The following is a 13964-nucleotide window of genomic DNA, read 5'->3' as shown; positions in this document are numbered from 1 at the left end:
AGACTGTGCTGGGTAAGGCTATCCAGCAGTCCCAGCACACCTGGTGTCAACAAGCTCTAAAGGTGACATTGCATTCTTAGGCCATAACTACATATTGTAGAGCTATGTTGTACACTTTAATAAGTGTATCTAAATATAAAACCAAAAAATGGAGTATATTGCAGCTTACCAATCCTTAGATGTGCTGGCTGCTTTATTTTTTACTTTTCACAATAAGATTATTTTATTCAAGTACTAAAAATCCCTGTTGATCTTACCAGAAATGCACAAATATTTTAAACAACTAATCCCATAAGTCCATCATGTAAATGGAAATGAACAAAAGAAGACTTGTCTGAAGTCTTTTCTGTGTGACAACCATAGTTCCTTACATTTATTCTATGGAGAAATGAGTGTATGCACACAGGGTCAAGATGAGTGTTATTTGCAGGATTACCAGGTAAAATAAAAGGAAAAAGCCAGAAGAAAATAAAACTAATGCAGCTATTACATTTAATGACTGGTAAACAGAAATATAATATATTGAAGACTATTGAAGACTATACCAACAAAATCTCAGCATGTGAAAGACAATCCCCAGCTGAAACCATTGTGATGAGCTTACCTTTTACATTTTATATGGTGGAGATTGCTTAAGAACATTTCAATCTTATGATATATGAGGGTGAAACTTTGGCAATAGATCTCGCCCTGGAGTTACTAAAAGTCATTCTAAAGCTTTGTTGTTTTTCATAAAAATAATAGACATGTCTATACTTACCTTCTCTGTGCAATGGTTTTGCACAGAGCAGCCCCGATCATCTTCTTCTGGGGTCCCCCCACCAGCGCTCCAGGCCTCTCCTCTTTATCAGGTGCATCCCGCATGCTTGCTCCTGGGTATCGCTGCTGAATCCATTGACACAGACAGCGAGACTCTGATTCGCCCCCCTGCTCCTGTGTCACCGGATTTGATCTGTCCAATGAGGAGGGAGACAGCGACGGGAGCTGGATGGAGTCAGGTAACGAAAGGGGGGGTCAGGGAGGAAGCTGCAGCAGAGAATGCATTAAGGGGATAAGCCTTAAGGCTTTAGAACCACTTGAAGCCTATAAGTCTGTAACAGATGTAATGTTGTCTATGAGTTGAATGTGTTCTCATTGGAACTCTGGTTTCGGACACTTAAAGTGCATTTGTCTCTAACATTTCTCAGGACGAGAAACTTAAATTTGACATTTTTTTCTCCTCCTTGGTCTTAGAAGTATAACATGCCTCCTGACTGATGCATTCCTGCATATCCTATCCACCAAAAATACACACAGTATGTTTCTGCATTCCTGTTGCCTCTGCCACGGAGACACAGCCATAGAAACATAGTTAGCACCTGAGGTATAGTGGCTCCTATTGTTGGACATGCAAAACCCCATCCAGTCTACTTTCCATTATTTGAATACCTCAGCTGGGATCCCCTTACACTTAGCATTGGCAGATTATAGGCTCAAGAGATGTGGGTCAAAAGGGCCGAATTACATGCATCCTGCAGATAGCCTACAGGAAAGTCAAAACACTGAGCAAGGTGATAGCTGTTCCCTTATTCCGAAGCAGTGTTCTATCATGACACCAGTTCCCTAATTTGACTATAGCTCCCTTCAGGCATGCACAACACAGCCTGTGTGACCTCAGCAAATTTTTCTAGCAATCTCCCTTAATTCTTTAGAAACCTTCTGCACGTATAGAACTATTGGTTTTCAGAGGCCATCAATGCTACACTCATGGGGTTAGAAGAACCTCCTAACCTACTGGAGAATGATATTGAGGATAGTGTTGGGAATGCTAAATGTGTAGTAGAGACTGCAGAGGAATTTCCTTCCCCGGAATTTTATGAGCCACAAGATGCAACTTTGCACCAAATGCTCTCTACTGTGGACTCACTAACTGATGCAGTGTGAACTAGTCTTTCCATAGCAGAACCTAATTCTCAACAGCCTTAACAAGCCCCTGTGGTCACTAAGAGGCAAGCTAAGTAAAAAAAGACTCTTCCCATACATTGATTGTGCATAGCATGAGCAATGGCCTAATCCTGAGAGCATTCAGTCCTTCTAAGCTTTTCTCCTGAGATTTATTGTATTGAAAAAGAATTTTAGAAAAAAGTTGGCTGTTACAGTTTTGGATCCTTCTATTTTTGTTCTCCAGTAAACACCTTAAAGTTCTTATTGAGTAAATTTTCTCTTTTAAGGATTCTGTTGACAGGCATTTTAAATCCCTCTTAAAGGTTCAATTTGCAGGTCCAGTTCAACAGCTGGCTATTGCCGCCATATCTATTTGCCAGACTGTTGCTCTCTGGACAAGACAAATAAATAGAGACCAGGAACCTGTCTTAGAGGTCCCTGCTCTCTTGGAACAATTATAGCTGATGCCCTTAGCCTTATTGTTTTGTGTTGACTCTCTACAGAATTCTCCAGAATGTCCTTTAGCCCCCATTCACTCCAGCATGACTTGTGATGCAATTTGACAGTTCCAAATCCCATGACAAGTCGCACCCCATTGCCAGCAATGGAACCATTCCTATTACCTCATGCAGCAGCAATTATGAAGAAGGTTCCTGCACTAATTTTTACCAACTTTTTGCTACTTGCATAGACTTCTATTAAATGGAGTTGCAAGTTGCAATGAAATCAGCAGTGCAAATCTCACTGATGTGTGTGGCTTTGAAATCGTGCTGAAGTAGCGCAATTTCAAAGCTGCATCGGTGTGAACCAGTGCTTGTCCTTATCAATACGGACATTTTTTGTGGCTAAAAGTTTGCTCTGCTGAACCAATTTGTAAGAAGTGTCTTCTATGTATGCTTTTTGATTCTAAACACCTAGTTACGAAATCCCTTGATAAAGTCATCAAGGAAGTCACTAGAGAAAGGTACTCTTACTCCACAGTAAGGAGCCTAAGTCTTTTACTTTCATGGTTACTACATCTACCAAGTGAAAGGGGTATTTTCACTCTCCATAGACATCTTAAAACCAAGGCTTAACACTTCCTTCTGTTGCAAGCCCTGGCCTACTGAGTCCACCAAGCCTGCCCTGTTAACAATGAATGGGTGACCCTACTCTGATTCTTACTTTTGAAGCTGCCTCCATCGAATCAAAAGCAAGCAGAAAGGCAGTAAACAGCCTACATGCTTTTAGTAAATAAACCCCATAGTGTAATAGGCATTATATGTCAGCCCTGGACTACCGAGCCCACCAAGCCTGCCCTGTTAACAATGAATGGGTGACCCTACTCTAATTCTTACCTTCCAAGCTACCTCCATCAAATCTAAAGCAAGCAGACAGGCAGTAAACAGTATTTGTGCCTTTAGTAAATAAATCCCATATTGTAAAAGAAGCTATTTTATGTCAGCCCTAGACTACTAAGTCCACCAAGCCTGCCCTGTTAACAATGAATGGATGACCCTACTCTGATTCTTACCTTCCAAGCTGCCTCCATCGAATCAAAAGCAAGCAGACACGCATTAAATGGCATTTTTGCCTTTATTAAAAAGCCCCCATAGTGTAAAACAAGGCATTTTATGTCAGCCCTGAACTACTGAGTCCACCTCAGAGGAGTGGGGTAACATCTATTTTCATTTGTGCTAGTATGGATGTCCCAGACCTCTAGGTCATATTTGTCATTTCAAATGGGTACAAAATGGCATTTCTTTCTCTCCCCATTCTTCGATTCTTATCTTCCAAGCTGCCACCATCAGATCAAACTGAAACAAATTGGCAGGGAACAGCCTATGTGCCTTTAATAAATAAACCCCAATAAACCAAACCTTTTCACTGACTGATTTTGTGTATTTTTTAAACTACCTTTTACAGCTAAAGGTTAACTTTAAACAAATGCCTTACAGTTTTAGTCACATTACCTATAATGAAGTATGCCCTACCTTGTGCAGACACCGGAACCCTGGAGAAACCTTTATTGCAGGAATGCCTGTCCACTTCTTTGCTCTGAACTTCTGGCACTGCAATGGATTTAGATTCAGGTCTTTAGGCAGAACAGCAGTAAAGGGGACGGGGGAACTGCCCCTCCTCTGTACCCCTCTATTGAGAAACATTCTTTCATTGATTACACTGCTTGTACCACAATCTCTGAATGGGGGAGAGAATCCTATGACACATCAGACTCTTTTCCCATTCACATATCATGTTACAAGTAATGTAATCAATGAAATAACTTTTCTCAATGGAGGAGGAGGGGGTGGTTCTCTGACAGTTCAACTGTATTGCAATTCTGCCTGAAGACCCAAAGCTAATAACCATGGCAATGCAGAAGGTTCTGAGCCATGAAGAGGATGGGACATCCTTGCAGTGAAGATTTCTAGCTGCCTGCACAACGGGGGACATACTTCATTGCATTTTAGTGCTGTAGCAATTTTTGTTTTGTCTTAACTAAATTTTAGCTTTAATCGTTTTTTTTTTTATTACACTGAAAAAAAATCATGCCATTTGAGTTTTTTTTGGGCACATACATAGAAGTCTCATAAACACAGTATGGTCAGAGATGTACCAGTATTACATGATTGTTTTAAAGTAACATGATATTAAAGCAGTATGCAATAGAAAAAAATCTGCAATAGCCAAGAAGAGTGGATTAGGTGTCTGGAATAAACTAACGAGTGTGACTATCAAAATGGAAGGGTGGAGGAAGCAGATAATGGCAATGACAACAATATATGTGTGTGGGGAGGGGGGGGGGGTAGAAGAGAAGAGAAAAAAAAGAAAAAAAAGGATATATAGAGTGGACCAATTTGTTTGCACCATTAAAGGGTCAAAAGGGTTTGATCAAATCCTAAAGGATGGTAGTGGGACCACCATGGCTGCCAGACTGTCAGGATCTTCTGTACTTTGTCAGCGAGTTTTGCTTGTATTCTTTCAAGTAGGGGGACTTATGGTGAATTTGTAATTAGTAATACATATTAATAACTCAATGCCATCAATATTTGCCATCATAATTGTTGTTTTTTTATCATTTCCCTGCATTCATCAAACATTTATAACAAAGCTTGATAGGCACAATGAAATTCCATTCTGCAAAATAAGTTCTGTATGTAAGGTTAGTAAAGTTGTGGAGGGAAATCTTTATGAAGAGACATGACTGCCCTTTTAGTACTGCATCTAACTTGGGATGTCTATGAATAGTAATGGAGGTAACTATTGAAAAGATATAAAATATGTATGCTTATTTGGAGGTATAGAGATTAAAAGTTCATAAAGGTCATTATGGAAGAGAAAACAGTGTTATTGCTCCTTCTTGTAGAAGAATCTTTGTTTTACTAGTTATAATATGGATTTACAAACTGATTCTGTATAAATGAATTTTACATTTCAGAAATGTAGTGGTTTGGTTATGTTAGGAATACAAATTGCTGGGTAACCGCACAGCGCACAACAGCAAGCAAATAACAAATGAAGACAAATTTGACATTGCTTTTTCTTTGCTTAACTTTGATACATTTACCTCTGCTGCTTTAATAAGTTAACAATGTACTTAACTCAAAAATCTCTTTCAGGTTTTCAGTATTCAGTGGGGTATTTTAAAGTATGGCATTTTGGCTTTGAAAAATGATTTGAAAAACGATTTTCACTTATCTTAGTAAATAAGGTACAGCTGTCTTCACTTCAGTCATCCAATCATTTGCAAAGTTCAACCCCATGACTGTGTCTACTTTCACTACAGTGGAATTGGAAGACATAGCAAGGGAACGTGGCTATCAGCATTGTCACTGATAATTCAGAAGCCTGTAGCTTGCCAGTCAACACCTGGCCACACCTAGTCCTGCCCACTGCTCTCTAGATTGACAGCTCGGTTGCTGAATCACTCCCATTGTGATCTGCAGTGTCAGGGAGGGGGGATAAGACACAATGAAAGAGGATGTGTCTCACATGGGGGAGGTAAATAGTTTTTTTTTTTTTTCTGTTTGAATCTTGTGCATCCCATTTTAACTTGTTATGGGACTATTTGGACATGTGCATGATGAAAAAAAATGTTTAGTTTTTCTAAACTTTAGTTTAGATTCATTAATCAAGTTATTTAGTTTTGTTAAATTTGGTTGGTTCATTCAATTAAAATTCGGGATTCACATTCAGAATTAGTTTTATTTATGTTTCAAATTTCTGTTGAATTTACTGATTTTATTGATTTGAAATATTCGAATCGATAATTTCAAATTGGTTGAATCTAAAATTTTAGATTTTTTTTCAATTCAAATGCGGCAAAGTGAACAAACAAAAGAAAAATCTTGATCAAATGATTACAATGACTCTTTAAATCATCTTTAGCTTAACAAAAACAGCATTATTTTGAAATGGTACACAGTCTTTTATATCAGAAATATGTTTACAGTTCGATTTTGAATGGAATTCGATGTAAAATTTGATTTTAATTTTAATTTCGGAAATTCAGACAAATTTAGTTTGTTTATTTGGAGTATTCGGTAGACTTCGTTTATACTTTAATTTGGATATTCCGACATATCCGAATCTCGGAATAACAAAAAATTTGTCAGATTATTTATTCGTAACAAAAATGAACCGCACATTTCTGGGACTATTACATGAGCTTCGAGGCATACTTTAAAAGGTCTTTTTATAAATGTTTTCACTCAAGATTTAAATAATTTTCATCCAGGATTACAACATTGCTCCAATTAAAAAATCTGGGCTGTAACTCTTGTGTGAAAACATTTTATAAATAGACCTCTTAGGGTGCAAAAGAGAAAATTAGGGCAAGAGGTTCAGTGGGAGCGCTTGCCATATTGTGGAATTATGCATGGTATATTTGTTTATTATGGCAAAGTTACTTCTGAGTTTGCTCTGTTATTCTGAAAACAGCTCCATGCCCCCCCACCTGTTCCACAGCTGCCACCATCTTCATGGAGGTTTCTCCTGCTGTTTTCTTGCTTGGCCATTAAGCGTTTAGTGATGATGTAGTTCATGTGCATGTGTGATGGAGTTGCATTATCCCAGCACTCAGCTCCACTTACAGATGCAGAAAGTGTACCCTGCACTGCCCATTTTCTGCAAGCAGTGTGTAAATAAAACAAATTTGCTTACCAGCATTTTCTTAAACTCCGGCTCAGCTTAAAGTGAAAATTGGTATGGTCATTAATTTCTTTTGTTAGAACATGAATAGAAGCACTAATGTTAAGTTTGATATTGTCTTCCTTATTCTTCATATAATTCTTATATATTATATTTACCCCAGGTATTCCTTTCAAGATGAGGAGGACATGTTCATGGTTGTAGATCTTCTCCTTGGTGGTGACCTTAGATACCATCTGCAGCAAAATATGCGCTTCTCTGAGGCATCTGTAAAGCTCTTCATCTGTGAACTGGCCTTGGCACTTGACTATTTGCAGAGCAAGAATATCATTCACCGGTGAGTCCTTACCTCTAAAGTGTGAGCATTACTCCTCTCTGTTTAGCCTGTAATTAGGATTTAAATCCCATGTAGTACATTGCAGTCTAGGAAAATGTTTAGAGTATCCCAATATAGTTTGGCCTGACTGATTTGTTTTAATAAATATATACTATTTTAGTACAATGTCAGGGAGGGAAAAGTAAAAGAAAGCTAGTATGCCTGTAGCATCATTGTCAATGGTCTTGAAAAACCCTAAGTGCCGGTTCACACTAATACGACTTGTCAGGCGACTTGGTCAGCCTGGCAAGTCGTGCACGGTCGCGGTCATTGAGTAGTACAGGACCGGTTCTAATAGGAGCGACACAAGTCGCTCCGACTTAGAAAAAGTGTCCTGTACTACTTTGGGGCGACATGGAGGCGACTTGCATTGACTTCCATTATGTGAAGTCCGTGCAAGTTGCGCCGAAGTCGCGCTGCACGCGACTTCACAGGTCGCCCCCTAAGTCGGAGCTCTAACACAGGGATTTTCTTTCTTTTGACCTTCTTGGGCTACATTGGAAGAAGAGGAATTGTCTAGGGCCACACATATAATACACTAACAATAAGGATAGCTGATGAGCAGAAAAAGTCAGGCAGATCACAAATTAAATATAACTGATACAGATAATGTACCTATCTAAATATTAAAACATTTTTTTTTTTTTTGTAATATTTTTTAGTATAAATGTAAAAGAGGGCAACATAAAGCTATTGCGATATTTGACACTGTTTTTGATAAACGAATGCATCATTATCTGATTCAATTGCTGTAGTAGCAATTCTCAATGAATTCTCAAGGTGCTCATCAGATATTAAGGTTCTCATTTTGCCCTTCATGTGCTTCATCCTTGAAAATAGTTGCTCAAAAATATAGGTGCTTTTGAAAACTGATGACATGAATAAGGCGTGATTGTAAGGAGTGGGATACTTTTCTTTGGGAGGATAAAACGTGTAAAAGTCCAATAAAGAGACACTGATAAATTTTTCTTCAGCTGCATTTGTTAAAGCATTTTTACATAAAAATCCCCGCCCCAAAAAAAAAAAAAAAACATTTTTAGTAAGTTAACGATTTTGTGTTGAGCCACATTCACACCCCTGTCCTAACACTCTGCAATCAGTATTTCATTCCTAAAGTTTGTTTTTCTCTTTAGAAAATGAAACAAAACCTTTTATGTGCATGCATTTCTTTATCCATATCAGCAGGAAAAAGTTACATTTCATGATGTCTGTCGGTTTGTTTTTGGAATAGAATATGTGGCCAGAATAAATGGTCAGCCTTCCCTAAACTCGTAATTTTGTGCTAGGTGGATGCTAGGAATTATAAACTATTACTCCAGTAGAAAGATTCATCTGCCAGAGTTCCTGACTCTACACTTTTGCTTTGCCATTGAATCTTACTCCTCTCACTAATACTGGAGTATATTCAGTGGGATAACTTACTAAAAAAATGAGGCTGTGGACTTTGTAAGATCTTGTTGCTGGAGTCTACAAAAATATACGATCTTGTGGGTTTCAACTTTACTGGTATCTACAAAAAAACAAAAACATACATTTTACAATGTTCAAATGAGGATGGTATGTACACATTGCATGTTTTACTACATCATAAGTAGTTTTTTCTCTGCTGACAAAAGTCATATACTGGATAACAGGGCAGCCATCAGAAATGTTGGGGCCCCTTACACAGCTGTAGGCCTTGGCCCCCAGGCCTGACCACCAAGTTACTTCCTCCTCCTCTGCCCGGGCCTGTTATGGCATATAATTGAATGCTAGGATGCCAGGCGGTCCTAGCAACCAATAATTTCGACAGTGGGAGGCTGGGAGTCAGGAGCCAGTGTAGGGGAGGAAAGGAAAAAAGGGGAGGTGTCAACTTGGAGTCTGGGCATCCCTCAGGACTGGGCCCCTCGGGACGCCCGGGCCCCCTACATCTGTATGGGCTGTACCCCCCTGATGGCGGCCCTGCTGGATAATATAAAAGCTAATGATGCCACGTACAGGGAATTATTATGTGTATTTTATAATTGTTTTCCTTTACCCAGTCACCTGGCAGGACATACTCCCCTGTTCAGCTGATGGAGCAATAAAAGGAAATCCTGTGAATGTTCTAAATCACTCTATTTGGAACTTACAAACAATAAGGGGCTTTCTACCTAACCTCACAGTGCTGGTGCTGGGCTAATCACCTAGCCCTAGTGCTGTCAGATGAGAGAAATGGGCAAATGCCACACACCCCTCCTGTAACACTGTCCCCGTAGGACTTGCTGTGTGATGACTTCTTGGGTCTCCTTTGATTACCTGCAGACAGTCACTAGGGGACAGTTCACTAATCCATCCTTACTCCCAGTTGCTCGTTACTCAAAAAAAAGTCCAGGGAATTTGGTTTTTGGTATTTATTGTGGAACTTGGGTGGGAGAAGGGAATAGTAGGATACTCCAACTTGAACTATTTACAGTAGATAAGGACAACTCTCACTTGGCCTCGCTAAGGTATTTGTGGAAGCAGACACTCTGCTTTAACCATACTGCCACTTGTATGGAAGAATCAAGTCTTCTTGCTCTCTCTAGCAGCAGACCCGATGCAACTACATTATCTTCAGGACACTCTCTAGCATCCCCTTGGCTGATACCCGTCTAGCAGAAGAAGGTGTCCCTCACAAGACAGGCACCACAACACAGTGTAGCCAGAATCAGATCCTTTCCACTGTCTCCCTTCCAGTCAGCTCAGGACCTCTGGGTTCAGATTCTCTCTGACTCTCAGGCCTTCAGGTCGAACACCTGAGGCTGCATGACAGCTTCTACAGAGGAGGGGCAGCCGCCCCCTTTCTCAGGGACCCCTCTCTCCAACTGAAAGACCCAGAGCACATGTGCCCTTGACATTTATACAGTATCCCAGCATTCACAAGGCACTACTTAACCCCTGTGCACTCATTTGTCAGGTTTCCTCCCACTGTCTGATATGCCTCCCTATTGGACCAGTGTAAAACACTTCAGACAAGCTGAGCTGCAACTGAGCACCATGAGCAGACCTCACTAACAGATCCTGCTCCCCGGTAGGCAGAGAGTAATATGAATTTACCTGGCAATCTCTCTGGTAAGCAGAAAGACACAAAAACTATACTCTCTCTTCTAGCACCTACAAAGGAGGGTGCTACACTTCATATCTAGAAGTAGTATTTTATTTGATCCTGATGGCAGAATGAAGCAAAGTATGTGTTTCTTGTAAACCAGCCATTAAAGCCAACCTGTTGCTTTGAACTGCCTTGGCAAAACACAGGTTTGCATTGAAAGGATTATTATAACTTTGTAAAGCTATCCTTTACGTCATTGGTCCCCACATTGTGATCCATGGCCCAGATCCAGCCCTTTGCAAGCATCTACTCTGCCCATGGGGCACTATACCTCTCACTGATATGTAGCACTAATCTTTACAATAGCACCAACAGTGGAGCACTATTCCTCCCACTGATACCAATGATGGAGCATTATTCTGCCCACAAAAAACAATGATGGGGCACTATCCCTTCCACTAATACCAATGATGGAGCACTATTCCTCATCCTACTTACCACAGGTGCTATGTAATTTTTTTTTTATTCACACTGGACCACCAAGCCTGAGGCATTGTTTACTCCTACTGATGTATGTAAATTTTCTACCCCACTGGCCACAATCCAGCCGGCCTAAAGTCTCAAGAACAGTAAACTGGCTTTGGTTAGAAAGTTTTGAGACCCCTGATTTAATTTACAACTATTACCTCCTATTAGCACTCCCTCAAAGTCTTATACTTACCTGTCCATGCTCCTGCCATAGCCACATTGTGTAGCCCACAGGGATCCACACAGATGACACTGGAAACTCTTTTGGCCTTCACTTTTTTTTGCATATGAGTGGGAAAAATCTCATCCATTCCCATTGAGACACTGGGGGGAGATTTACTTAAACCGGGCACACACAAGCTGGTGAATATGTAGCACTGCCCCTGTAGGACTTGCTGTATGATGACTTGTTGGGCCTCCTCTGATTACCAGCAGACAGTCACTTAGGGTACATTTCACACATTCATCCTTACGCTCAATGGCTCGTTACTCAATAAACAGTCCAGGGGTGTATCGGTTTTAGTATTTATTGTGGAACTTGGATGGGAGAAGGGAATGGTAGGATACTCCAACTGGAACTATATACAGTTGATAAGGACAACTCTTACTTGGCCTCACTAGGTTGCTTGTGGAAGCAGTCACACTGCTTTGACCATCCTGCCACATGTATGGAAAGGGCTATGTCTCCTTGCTCTCTCTCTCCAGCAATAGAGTTGGTGTACTACATTATCTTCAGGATACTCTCTAGCATCCCCTTTACTGAAACCTGTCCACTGACTCTTCTAGCTGCAGGGATGCCCCCCCCCTCAGGTCAGACCCCTTGACACAGATCTGTACTTTCTGTATGCAGAATCAGACCACCTGAGGCCGCATGGCAACTTCTACAGAGGAGGAGGCAGCCGCCCCCTCCCTCCAGGACTCTGCTTTCAAGCTGCAAGACCCCGAGCACATGTGCTTCTAGCATGTATACAGTATCCCAGCATGCACTGAGGCACTTTCCTCCCACAATCACCAGGGCTGTAATAAATGCCTGTGCACTCATTTGTCAGGTTTCCTCCCATTGTCCAATATGCCTCCCTATTGTATCAGTGGGAAACTGAGTTGCACCTGAGCACATTGAGCAGACCTTACTAGCAGATACTGCTCCCTGTTAGGCAGAGAACAATATAGATTTACCTGGCAGTCCCTCGGGTAAGCAGCAGAAAGAGAGAGAGAGAGAGAGAGAGAGATCTCTCTCTCTCTCTCTCTCTCTCTCTCTCTCTCTCTCTCTCTCTCTCTCTCTCTCTCTCTCTCTCTCTCTTCTCTCTTCTCTCTCTCTCTCTCTCTCTCTCTCTCCTCTCTCTCTCCTCTCTTCTCTCTCTCTCTCTCTCTCTCTCTCTCTCTCTCTCTCTCTCTCTCTCCTCTCTCTCCTCTCTCTCTCTCTCTCTCTCTCTCTCTCTCTCTCTCTCTCTCTCTCTCTCTCTCTCTCTCTCTCTCTCTCTCTCTCCTCTCTCTCTCTCTCTCTCTCTCTCTCTCTCTCTCTCTCTCTCTCTCTCTCTCTCTCTCTCTCTCTCTCTCTCTCTCTCTCTCTCTCTCTCTCTCTCTCTCTCTCTCTCTCTCTCTCTCTCTTGAGCTTGTTTAATTAAGTCTTGATGATAAAACCTGGAAGCTCATTGGTTTCTATGCACAGCTGCACCATATTCTGTGTGCACTAGTTTGAATAAATCTCCCCCCACTGTCTCTCCTTGGGACACGGCATGGATTTGGCAGGAGTGTGCACAGGTAAGTATATGGCTTTGGGGGGTGGGGTTGCTAGGAGGTACAGAGAAGTGGTGGTGGGAGGGGCGGGGGTACTTACAAGGGATAAGTATACAAAGGTTTTAAGGAATCACAGTGGTGGGCCCTTAGCTCAGTTACAAACATCTCCCATGTAATAGTGTTTATGCAAATTTGTGGAAACACATTAAATTAGGTCAGTAGTACTGTGTAAGCCTACAGATACACAAAGGGGTTGATTTACTAAAGGCAAATAGACTGTGCACTCTGCAAGTTCAGTTGCTCCAGAGCTTAGTAAATGAGCAGAGGCTCTGATTACTTCCATCATCCAATCATGTGCAAGTAAAAAAGCAGTTTTTTTTTCCTTGCATGTTATTGGGTATTCTTTGCAAAGTTAAGCTTCCCCTCATGTACTAAGCTCTGGAGCAACTGCACCTGCAGAGTGCACAGTCTATTTGCCTTTTGTAAACCAACCCCAAAGTGTGGAGAAAAGCATAGTGTGGCTATTTCACAGCTTTGATTGTTTTTTATTATATTTCTGATTTAATTTGGAGTTTTTATTTAAATATAGAAAAAGGTGAAGAGAGAAATATGAGCGTTTAGGTATTTATTGTGATGTCCTATGGGATTGTCAATTACCTGTTGTTTGCTGAAGTCATTCATGTAAAAACTGATGTTACATAAATTAATTGTTTCTTTGTGGATACAGTAAACCCCCCTCCATTGCGGGGGTTAGGTTCCGGACCCAGCCGCGAAAAGTGAAATTCCGCGAAATAGAAAAACCCTATTAAAATGCATTGTAGACATGTTATTTTTACTGTCACTGTACGTGTAGAAGCATTTTAAGGTCTTTAAAAACACTTTTAAAACAATAGAAACTCATTTAAACACATAAAAGATACTAAGAGACATAGCAAGAGCTATGGAAAACACAAAAATATTTCATTTTTAATGATTTATATAGTAAAATAACATTACAAAAAAAAACGCGAATTACCGGGACCGCGAAAACTGAACCGCGATGGAGCGGGGGATTACTGTCACATGGAAATGAGCCCATATCAGGGAGTTTCAGGCTGCTCCTGCTATACACTTTGTAATGGGCTGTCATACTTTAGGCTGCTGGGAAGACTGACAGCTGATTAAATAACTTTCTATCTTGGCAGAAGGTACACACAGAACCAAGGAAGGAGATGTAATGTC

The 13964-nt window shown here is 40.8% G+C and overlaps 1 protein-coding gene across 3 annotated transcripts in view; it reads left to right on the top strand.

Moving 5' to 3' along the window:
* STK32A (serine/threonine kinase 32A) overlaps window positions 1–13964 on the top strand; it is a 312631-nt gene that overhangs the window by 112460 nt on the left and 186207 nt on the right. For all 3 annotated transcript variants that reach the window (XM_082252874.1, XM_082252876.1, XM_082252875.1), the window contains exon 5: window positions 7217–7390. In XM_082252874.1, the coding sequence (XP_082109000.1) occupies window positions 7217–7390 (174 nt within the window). The remainder of the gene's footprint in view (window positions 1–7216; window positions 7391–13964) is intronic.

Source organism: Pelophylax lessonae, assembly GCF_965119305.1.
Source record: "Pelophylax lessonae genome assembly, chromosome: 4".
In the NCBI taxonomy this organism is placed as follows: Eukaryota; Metazoa; Chordata; class Amphibia; order Anura; family Ranidae; genus Pelophylax; species Pelophylax lessonae.
Note: the sequence above shows the minus strand (reverse complement) of the source record. Positions and strands in the feature narration are given on the sequence as shown.